Source organism: Liolophura sinensis, chromosome 1 (genome assembly GCF_032854445.1).
Source record: "Liolophura sinensis isolate JHLJ2023 chromosome 1, CUHK_Ljap_v2, whole genome shotgun sequence".
NCBI lineage: Eukaryota > Metazoa > Mollusca > Polyplacophora > Chitonida > Chitonidae > Liolophura > Liolophura sinensis.
The window spans coordinates 59,651,840-59,663,538 of NC_088295.1; the positions used below are offsets into that span (position 1 = coordinate 59,651,840).

An 11,699-nucleotide genomic window follows, 5' to 3' on the forward strand; every position below is an offset into this window, starting at 1 on the left:
ATGTGAACCGATGTTTTAGATCAGGGCGTGGTCAAAGACCTCCCGCTGTGTCGTCTCTGCTTCGCCAAGCCATTTTCATCACTTCAGAGTAAATTACATGTTACCACCATGTAACGCATTTAAAGGCAAAGAAAGCTCTAAACGTGTCAGATGAAAGACCACACATAAAGTTAGCTTTATTTTTGATAATTTTTTCAACTCAGTAAAATGTATATGAAACTTCTACGGTGACCTGTTCTGATCATAACTGTACTAATTTCACAAATTTCATTATTCTAAATGCATATCATGTAAATGTAAATCTACGAATGCTTTTGCAAAATGGACAACTATTTCAAGCAAAAAAATGTGGACGTGACTTCACTGATACCCTCTGGGTCACTATATACAGACAATCGAAGAAGCTGATGATTTAAAACCACTTTGTTAGAAAAATTCTAAAAAAAATAAAATTTTTCCACAGTGTTTAATGTAATGGTCTGTTATCTGATATATACTACATTTTAGTGTTTTCTTTAACGCCTAGAACTTGCAGTTAACATACAGGGTGGAGCAAAAGTCTGGACCCATAGGCAATTCACTATATAACAATTTACAGTTTACAATAAATGTTCGAACTGACTTCCACTTTCCCCCAAACACTTTCTTACTCGTGAGACACATGATCTTTGCACATTTCGATGCATTATTCGGGTATTTAGCATTAAAAATATCTGCGACTGAATGCGAGCTGTCGCCGTCCTTCGCATACAAAAGCACAAGTTCTATTCTTTCTGGAAATGTCAACTTTTCTACCATGGGCAACAATCTGAAAGATAATAAATAAAATTAATAAAACTATATATGATACTTAAATGATCAAAATTATGTTAAAAATAAATCAAATCAAATTGTATAGTAAATTATTTATGGGTCCGGACTTTTTGCTCCACCCTATATACAGTACGCCAGCCAGTCAGATTTCCTGTAGCTATCGTCGGTATGCACCAAGGTTTACAGTCATCTAATATCTGCGACGCGCCTTTATCAGTGTTCCTCAAGGCCTCTAATATGGCACCTTTTCGCCTGATAGGACGCCCTGTCTTGCTCTTGGGCGTAATCAAAAAGAGCACCTTCATGTAAGATCCAGTATATTAAATGTAATATTTAAGATTTGACCAGCCACATATCTTTCAGTGTTTGTCTTGCTCAGAACTCTTTCCGCACGTAAACCCAGAATGTACCATCACTGCTGAGGCCATTGTCTCATTTTCGGCTTGCAGGTCTTCTTTTTCTTTTGAAGATTAGAGGAAACAATTTCCACGAATAGAAAGAAAACGGCAATAGCGATTCCCCACAATAGCAAAACGAAAACGATTTTCATGATTTCAAGGTCGAGCTGATTTCCTAACGTTCTTTTCTTTGTGCATTTGTCCCGCGGTGACAACCATCTCTGCGCCAGGTGCTTGATGACGCCGTTCTCGTGAAGTGACAGAATCCTGTAACGACATTTTCAAAGTTATTCTTCGGATTGTCAGGAATGCAAACTAGGTTTATTTGTTCAACACAAAATAAGGGATACAGAAATAAGACGATGCCAATTGCACGCTTGGAATAAGTTATACAATAAAATAAATATCAAACCAATACCATTTGATTATATCATCATATTTCATCTTTCTCTAATGGTTGATGAGGCTAATCCAACAACTTACTGTTGTGAGAGCATGTCGGTAAACAGGGAACCCTTTTGTAGTATGAACGAAGTTTGTTGGTCGAGGAAAGGTACGAGAAAATAGTGGAGATCGCAGTTGTCAGCCAGGACCCGTGCCAATATGACCGCGTCGCTGAGGAAAACGTAAGAACCCAGCCTGACTTTCTTCAGATGAACTTCTCTAGAGCTGCTGAGTACATCAGGGTCATCAACGCGGAACTCCTCAATGCCAGCCCATAATCTCCGCAGGGTAGCATCCCTTTCCTTTGACTAAAGAGAAAATATAGTTGGGATTTTTTCTTTTAATCTATTTATTTCATTGATGATTAACCATACTCACTGATATCATTTTTTATGAATGTGGGAAGCGTGAAAGATAGGCGTAAATCACGGACGTTTGGCAAGATACTGACAAGTTTGACCACAGAAATGTGTCCGAAAATTGATGTTGTTGAAACCTGCACAGTGAGTAATAAGGGAGTGTCTCCCAAAATTGATGCTGAAACTAGTACAGTGAGTAAGAAGAAAATGTGTCTGAAAATTGAGGTTCAAACCACCACAATAAGTAACAACGATGTGTGTGCAAAAATTGATGTTCAAACGGGCACATTCTGCACCGTGAGTAACAAGGAAGTGTGTCCGAAAACTGATGTTGTTCAAACCTGCACATTGAGTAACAAGGAAGCGTGTCCGAAAACTGATGTTGTTCAAACCTGCACGGTGAGTAACAAGGAAGTATGTCCCAAAATTGATGTTGTTCAAACCTGCACCGTGAGTAACAAGGAAGTGTGTCCCAAAATTGATGCTGAAACTAGTACAGTGAGTAAGAAGGAAATGTGTCTGAAAATTGATGTTGTTCAAACCTGCACGGTGAGTAACAAGGAAGCGTGTCCGAAAACTGATGTTGTTCAAATCTGCACCGTGAGTAACAAGGAAGTGTGTCCCAAAATTGATGCTGAAACTAGTACAGTGAGTAAGAAGGAAATGTGTCTGAAAATTGATGTTGTTCAAACCTGCACCATGAGTAACAAGGAAGCGTGTCCGAAAATTGATGTTGTTCAAATCTGCACCGTGAGTAACAAGGAAGTATGTCCGAAAACTGATGTTGTTCAAACCTGCACCGTAAGAAACAAGGAAGTATGTCCGAAAATTGATGATGTTGAAACCCGCACAGTGAGTAAGAAGGAAGTGTGTCTCGTTTAAACCTCCACTATGAGGTGTATGGAAGTTTCCTTGAAACTTGCATTTGATGAAACCTGGGCATTTGGGGAAACCTGGGCATTTGGGGAAACCTGGACATTTGGGGAAACCTGGGCATTTGGGGAAACCTGGGCATTTGGGGAAACCTACATTGTAAAGAGTATGGAAGAGTAGCCGAAAACTAGTTACCAAAATTTGGGAGAGGATAAAAAGGAAAAACACAAAAGTCGATCGGTGGTATACCTGGGCAAAGGTGGTGATGTAGCCCCCTGCGACCATACCCCACTTATACGTGCGTTGGTTGGCCAGCTGCTGCAGAGAAGTGAGGGGTTTCCACGAAGATGAGGCGCTAAGAGAGGCAATAAGAGCCGCTGTGAGGGAGGAGCAGATGATCAGACAGAACAAGCACCAGCTGGCCAGAGCTATCCGGTTAGAGCAGGGCTGGAGGCCATCTTCACCTGTGTGAGAGTAACAGTACATCACAAATACACCGTTAGTTCACGTCGTGTGATCAGAGATACCAGGCTCAAGTTCTTCAAAACTGTTTTAAAACTTAAAATCAGATTTATCTTTAAGGCAGGTCTTCAAGTTTGTGCTTAACATAGAAACAACTGCATAAGGTATAGTAAGTGTTAACTGTTGTTGTTATACCTTGATTTTGGACATTTACCTTAACTGCTGAATTTCGTTAAAGTTTTAAATATAAAATATTTCTTAGTGTCAGTATTAGCTTATACAATTTCGAACATCTGGGCCCAGGCGATCAGCGTGTTCAAATACAGTGGATACTTGTTCTCAACGTTGCAATTACAATAATACAACATGAAAAAAATAGATAATTACTTCATCACGTTATTAATCTTCATTACATTAATGCAATTAAAATTAAATATTTTTATATCTCAAAGTGCATACGTTTAATATTCAGGTCAGGCGCATGCCCATGTGCATCCTTGTGTAACTCGTACCTTGTTTTAACAAACTCCCAATCAGGTACCACGTCTTACAAAGTGTCGTTTCGCAGATCCGGACGGCGTTCTGCTCTTTCCGACTGGCGTGACGAAAATGTTGCGTTATCGTCAGCGTAATGGCTGTGGCGAAGAGAGACATCAGCGTCAAGGCTATGATGCGCCAACTCACCAGGTTTACCCCGAGTCGCCAAATGGACTGTTCCGGCGTGGTGGTATTGTACACGGCTATTACCTGGCCGTCAAATAGGACAGGATAGGTGAAGTCAAAGTGCTCCTGGCGATCCTTTAAGATGGAGTACAGTGGGACTATGATGTCAATTTTCTACAACATTATGGATTTAATTTAGTAATGGAGCTGAAATTTTGAAATGAAACATGTTTGTGTTTTTGTCCACAAATCAATTTGAAAATTATTTATTTATTTAATTGGTGTTTTACGTCGTACTCGAGAATATTTCACTTATACGACGTTGGCCAGCATTATGGTGAGAGGAAACCGAGCAAAGCCCTGTAGAAACACAAGACCATCCGCAGGTTGTTGACAGACCTTCCCACGCACAACCAGAGAGAAACTCACAGCGACCGCATTGGTGAGAGATCCCTGGGTCATTTCACCCATCGGACACGAACGCCCCATCATGGCTTTAGAAATATTACGTAGGAAAATGCACACATGTTAATAACAACGTATTGCTACAACGTATTAGCAGTCACTTGTCTACAATTACTGCCAAGTTGTGACCACATTCAGTATACAGAAAAATGAAAACCATCAAATGGGTCCATGCCAGTCAGCCAGCAAGATTCACGGTTTATGCTGGCGTGTAACATAAGAAACAACAGCAGAGCAGCAACGACATGGTACACGTGGTACAGTACTGCCCCGCATTCTGAAGACACTGGGCATCAGACACGAAGTCATGTACCGACGTCTCACCTTACTTTTCAATACCCCCAGTATTCCAGTCCATGTACCATTAACCAAAGTGCCCCACTCCTCGTCTTCATAGTCCATGTACTCAATACTGTGGATTGAAATGTAAACAATTCAGTCAGCTGCGTGATCTCCATTCTGTGTCTGAAATAATTTTCTTTGAAGTAATAATTTACTATTTGACTAAAATCCCTTGATTTCAAACTAAATCAGTGCAACGTTCACTCAGAAATGATCTGTTGACTTCAACGGAAAGTCTGTTGTAATATGTTGAGTGAGTGCTTGGGGTTTAACGTCGTACCTAACAATTTTTCAGTCATATGACGACAAAGGAATAATTTAAATGCAGGTAATGTGCCTCCTTGTAGCAGGACGGATTTCCACCACTCTTTTATCTAGTGCTGCTTCACTGAGACGCCTTACCGAAGGCATGTAACCCGACCCGAGCCATTTTACTGGTACGGGTCAACCAGTCATTGCTGAACGCCAAGCGAGGAAGTTACAACTTCTTTTAAGCTCTTCGGTGTGACTCAACCCAGGATTGACCCTTGATCTACCGCTCCCGAACGCTCTACTACTGTGCTATCGGGGCCGGTATAATGTGTTGAGTTATATCATAACATATAACTGAGCAAAATTCAATACAATATCCCGTTAGCCTACTGCAATATTAATAAAGTTGTTTTAATACAATGGGCCGATTTGGCCTCATGGTTAGAGCGTCGGCTCGGAAATCAGGAGGCCCGGGACGGAACCCGGGGTGGGTCATACCAAAGACTTTAAAAATGGTACTGTTTGCTGCTTGGCGCTCGGGACTGAGGTTAGAGCAAGGAGACAGGACTAACTGGCAGAGTGGCCTGGTGGCCCGGTGGCCCGGTGTTAGCATAATGTGACTGGGTGGAGTGTCATGTCTGGTGTCGTTGGCATAATACTTCAGTGGCGGAAGCACTTTGGCGGGATGGACTTGCCTTGTCATAAGAAGACACAGTATATATGTATATGCAACTAATGACTCCTCGTCGTCATATGACTAAAATTGTTTTATTTATTTATTTATTTTTTTATTTGATTATGATTTACGCCGTACGCAAGAATATTTAACTTATACGACGGCAACCAGCACTATGGTGGGAGGAAACCGGGCAAAGCCAGGGGGAAACCCACGAGCATCCGCCGGGTCGTTGGCAGATCTTCCCACGTAAGACTAAAATTGTTAATTACGACTTAAAACCACAAGCATGCATACATATATGAATAGGATGTGTCTGATATATAAGAAAATAATGTACTGCATTAACTGAATAATGTGCTGCATTAACTGAATAATGTGCCGCAGTAACAGAATAGATGCTACTGTTATTTAGCCAACAGTTTCAGTTAAAGTTAACAGATTATATTTTAAAATTTATATTACCACGACAGGAAATGATACCAGAACTAATATGTACTAAATACATGGTTCTCTGCATGTATATATTTTATGCACATCAGACCACAAATAAAAATAAAATTCAGATATAATTAATTATGATGATAATATTTGCCACCTAGGGCCTATGCTCCGCGGAGGGCGTTGGTTTACCTCGGAGATGCCGGTTTCCTCCACACACAAACCTCAGCGCCGTCAGGCATTTATTTATTGAATTCATTGGTGTTTTACGCCGTACTCAAGAATATTTCACTTCCACGACGGCGGCCAGCATAATGATGGGTGGAAAGCCACGGCCATCCGCAGGTTGCTGGAAGACCTTACCACGTACAACCGGAGAGGAAGCCAAGTAGCTTGAGGTTGACTTGAACTCCCAGCGATCGCACTGGTGGGAGACCCCTCACTCACTGCTTCGCGCTGGCGTGCTAGCTCTCTCAGCCACGGAGGCCCCCGCCGTCAAATACGAGAAACACTCTGTGGTTGGGGCGTTAAATACCAATTAAATAAATAATCAAGAAGAAAACACATATTTTGGGTATGACAACTTTTGTACATGGTTAATTGTATTGTCGTATACCTAAGGTTGAGCCTGTCTCCAAGTATACTCAGCAACTCCACAGAGAATCCACTGTAAACCAGGGTGCCATCCGTTATCGACTTCGTGGCGGACGGATACCACTGGCAAAGAAGACATAAGCAGAATGAATTAGACATTGTATGCTAACGATTAATACAACCTCTGTAATAGAGATCTATTAAAAGAAAGGCTGGGGATATTGCCCTGTTCACACATGCAGAGAATTTTCGTAGCGTTTATACTATACCTGACATTTTCTCAACCCGCAATCTTTAGTCGAGGGTGTCACACTTTTATTGGACTACAACCGGCCCCTGTTACGCTCAAATCGACCATTTCTAGTAGAAGACATTGTAAAACTTTAAACAGGAAGCCATGTTCACCGTCTCTAATCGCTGTGCGCATGAGCTCGGACCACGGTCGGTTCATTTGTAGATCGCAAACAACAAAATGTTTAACATGCAGTCATGTTTACCTTGTGGAAGGCGACTTCTCCATGCTGATGGCTGTTCTTGACAGATACAATTCATGCAGGCATTACAAAAGAAAAAATCCACGAATAGTCTCTTCGCATGCGCACAAAAGTTAGAGAAGGATGAACATGACTGCCTGTTTAAAGTTTTACACCTCTCCGGCCGTTCGTGGGAAGGTCCTACAGCAACCTGCGGATCGTCGTGGGTTTCCACGGGCTGAGCCCGGTTTCCTCCCACCATAATGCTGGCCGTCGCCGTTTAAGTGAAATATTCTTCAATACGGCGTAAAACACCAATCAAATAAAGAAGTAAATAAAAAACATGTCGTAGTTCTAGAAATTAACAATCACATTGTTTTAATGACAACACAACATTTTGAGTAATTGACCATTCATAACAATTTGCGATAAACATCACTGCGTTTTGGTTTTTCTTAATTCTGCTTAAGCCATGGTACTAGGGGGCGTGCATGTTTCTACCTATAGGCACAGTAGAAATAAAGCCCTGGTACTAGGGGGCGTGCACGTTTCTACCGATACATGCACAGTTGAAATAAAGCCCTGACTGAGGTAAATTGACAAAAGCCAGATACCATCGGTAATATATACGTGCGATCGTTTACCAATTACCACACTGTCATGCTCACCTGGTTTTATTCTCTATGCTCTAGTCTTTATATTGAATATTGAAGATCACTGGAGTAACCTTGGTAAGTACATTTATTCGGCACCTATAAGCATAAGCAATAACCACCGGCCATTTCTTCTGCGGATATGATGTAAGATAATATAATTAAAGCCGCACAGCATAGAGAGTAAACCCATAGCAGCGACGACAATGTGATAGCTGGCAAATGTTCACACGTAACCGGTGAAATGCGGCCTCTTGTCAATTTACCTCAGTCAGGGTTTTACATAGTAGCATCAACAGTAGCAATTTACACTTTCCCTAGCACCTCGGCTAAGGCAGATTCAAGTTTTAAAGAAACCCGCAGTTATGTTAATTGCAATCTATTAGACGTCACTGGTCTAGAGTTAATAAAAATTCTGCGTTGTCAACACATTTACCATAAAATCACATTAAAACAATGCAAAGGGAAATCTTTTGATCATTTTTGAAGGACTAAACCAAAAATTATGGATAACTGACACAGTTCGATACCGAAGCCTATAGATACAAGACTAGTCCAAGTCCGTTGGCGGGGCTATTTGTGCAGACTAACGTTTGCTGAACACCTGTTTTCCACCAATAGTTCTTTTAAGTCTCCAGGCATCACGTCGAAAAGTTAGTAAGTAACATGCCAAAGGTCATTGGTTTACTCTCACCGATACGACTTTCTCCAATCAAAAATCAAACCCTCGTGTAAGTGAAATGCGACTGACTTTGTCGTTAAACAGTAGTCGATTCTTAATCCTATCAAGCCCGGATCCGAGTGTCGAGTACACATATTGCTGCACCCAATGCTACGGGGACTAGTACAACAATTGCATTATTGACCTCACCTGTTTAAATCCAACTCTTAGCGTGGGATGCTCACATATTACCCTCTGTCTACTTTCATAGTCTCTCTGGGTCAAACCACCCCATTCAGGATCCGATACTGATATCTTTCGGATGTTATACGATTGAACAGGTGTCGTCTGGAAATATAACAAACCAAGTTTATCATTTAATGAATAACATTGGTATAGATATGTACTGAGTGTGATAAATATATTTGTTATATAGCCAGAATCGCGCAAAAGTTTACATTGCAAGTTAGTTATTGCTATATATATATGTACTTCATGGCATCGCTTTTATCGGTGTTGTCTGAACAAACATTGGTTTATCACAGTCTTTCAAACTGATGCACAGATTGTATTTATACAGCTTAATGGTCATCGTACTCAAGAATTTATCACTTGTCTCTCAGCGGCCAGTTTAGGAGGTGAGGAAACCGAGAGCCCAGAGGAAACACCCTGGCCTTCTCCAGATACCGGGCGAAGCACCTAACTTACACCCAGCGCCGAGACAGCAACAAATGGTTTCATCACCCGACAGCGTTTAACCGTCTTAGAAGAGAAAGATCCTTAGTAAGTATAATTCATTTATTTATTTGATTGGTGTGCTACGCCGTACTCAAAAGCATTTTGGAGGGAGGAAACCGTGCTGAACCCGGGGGAAACCCACGACCATCCACGGGTTGCTAGCAGATCTTCCCACGTATGGCCACGGAGGAAGCCATTGCCGTTCAATTTCGCCCACCCACAAACTTAACGTATCCTCAAATGTGCTCCAAAACGCTCCCCCCCCTCCACCCTCCAAAGTAAAATAATATGATCCGTCACTTGAGGCACTCAGCTCATAATATGTACTGACATACTCGAGCCTGACCTGAATTCATTACATAATATTACGGAATCCGGCAAATATCTAATGACGACTATTGTTTATAGAATTCGAATTGCCACTCCAAAATGATCCAGCCTGTGAGGGAAACACTTTGTTTGTGACGTCAAAAGAGACTTGTATATAAAAATTCCCTCAACCGAGTATCGTGATGTGGAATGGTATCACTTTGGATCCCACCAGGAGGACAAGGCGTCTTATTTCTTCTTTAACATAAAAGAACACATCGTACAAGCAAACTAGAAACAGTTGGATATACAGGTATTTGACTATTTCATTCTTCTTTATTCATATCTAATTCAAACGAACGTTCAAGGGCTAGTATAAATGTCATCCAGACACTTCTCTCTATAAGATCGTATATTATAGCTATGACTTGGCCTATCTCGATTCTTCTTTTCAGTTTCTCTTCTTGTATTTTTGGACTTGGCACAGTAGATTATGGATTGGGCTTTTTTTGCTTACATAGACAGTCTTACTATATTTGTTATAACACAGCATGAAGGAATCAAGACAAGAATTCACAGGCCCCTCAGCCGAGTATACTTTATGTCATATAACATGTCCATCAATTTAAATCAATTTAGTTCACCGTGTGTACATTCTACGAATACTAGCTCCAAACGCTAAAGGAATAACTGCTTGTTGGTTATCACATTGTACTGTTTGAACGCTGAATACAAGCTTCAGTTTTCTAAGTAGGGGATAGATTGGTTATATTATTCATCTGAAAATGTTTATTTCGGATTGACATTATATCGACGTCATGTTTTCTTCACTGTGGTTTTACTTTATTCAGTTCCTCAGTTTCTTAATTGGGGGTTTTGTGATGAAGGTTTTTTTTTAAAAAAAAAAAACAGGTATTGTGTACATTGACATCACATGTTGAAAATATAACTGGTGATTAGTGTACGACTGTCAGCAATAAAGCTGGATCATAGAAGATTTTTAGAGAAAATCACTTTCCAAAAAAGAACGCATTGATTGCTCAGGTATAAATGACGCGCAGCACGTTCAAGGCCAGTGTCTTAGCTGTACATATACAATTATGCTATTACCTCCAAATTAATTGCAAGCAATGAAAGCAATTTGTCTTCGATTGAGATATTAAATTGTTACGTATTTCCAAGTTATGTTATCGACTATTCAGTGACACATACGCAAGGATGCAGTGTTCTATACTGTATACGGCTCATCGTCATGGAGGACTACGTCAATTTCACGTAACGAAAGGCGTACGCCAACTGTCATGTCATCAAATACCGTAGATATTACGTATGTATTACCTGGTCACCATAATTAAGGGCCAAACCAACTCACTAAATTCGAACTGAACTCCACCCCCTCGAGTACTCACCATTAGCTGTCCTTTCTGCATACACTCCGATGTCATGTCTGGATATTGTCTTGACAAAAGGTGTCGATCAAAAATCACTGACGTATTCTCTACTGATGAAATTGTAATCCATGTTGTATTTCCTTGAGGCCTGTTGTCTGTCTAAAACGGGATGATTTGAACATATATAAATGTACGATCTACATTAAATAGTTATAAACAGAACATATTGCACACTGCATGACTAATTGCTTACCTGTGTTTTACAATATAACATTTAGTATCTTTGTCTTCTACACTGTATAATATTTCGTCCTTGTTAACTATAAGGCAAGGTTAGAGTTCATGCCATATAATGCAGTGTTTCGCGAAGTATTATAGGAAGTTAACGAAGACGTGTGTTGCTGTTGTTGTTGTTATTGTCATGTATGCGATTCACATAAACTTCCAAAACTGTCAGTGATGGTGTTTGTCCTTGACAAGACCAAATGACTTTGTCAGTGATTCTATTTGCCCTTGACAAGATTCTACCCAAACAGGCATCTCCGAATAAAAAGAGGCAGCAAAAAGTGCTCTTGTCTAAGACCACACCATTATCGTTCTTGCACCAATGATGCCACCGCAATGGTCCCTTCACTCCAAATTTTCGGTTCCCGTTTTACAAAGCTGTTGTAGCTTATGTGAAGCGTACACAA

The 11,699-nt window shown here is 40.6% G+C and overlaps 1 protein-coding gene across 1 annotated transcript; it reads right to left on the minus strand.

Moving 5' to 3' along the window:
• Positions 1-1,690: 1,690 nt before the first annotated feature.
• LOC135462796 (glutamate receptor ionotropic, delta-1-like) lies at positions 1,691-11,061 on the minus strand. Its single transcript, XM_064740066.1, has 7 exons — positions 11,026-11,061; positions 8,780-8,917; positions 6,805-6,905; positions 4,802-4,889; positions 3,862-4,186; positions 3,137-3,351; positions 1,691-1,963 (listed from the first exon to the last, which is right to left on the minus strand). The coding sequence occupies exons 1-7, from the start codon at positions 11,059-11,061 to the stop codon at positions 1,691-1,693; spliced, it is 1,176 nt and encodes a 391-aa protein (XP_064596136.1).
• Positions 11,062-11,699: the final 638 nt, after the last annotated feature.

Bases quoted from the DNA above. Each gene is read 5' to 3' on its own strand.
- LOC135462796 (XM_064740066.1), bottom strand. From the start codon at position 11,061: ATGACATCGGAGTGTATGCAGAAAGGACAGCTAATG. The intron at 8,918-11,025 runs GTGAGTACTCGA...TTATATTTCCAG, and splicing joins TGCAGAAAGGACAGCTAATG to ACGACACCTGTTCAATCGTA. The intron at 4,890-6,804 runs GTATACGACAAT...TTCAATCCACAG, and splicing joins GGAGACAGGCTCAACCTTAG to TATTGAGTACATGGACTATG.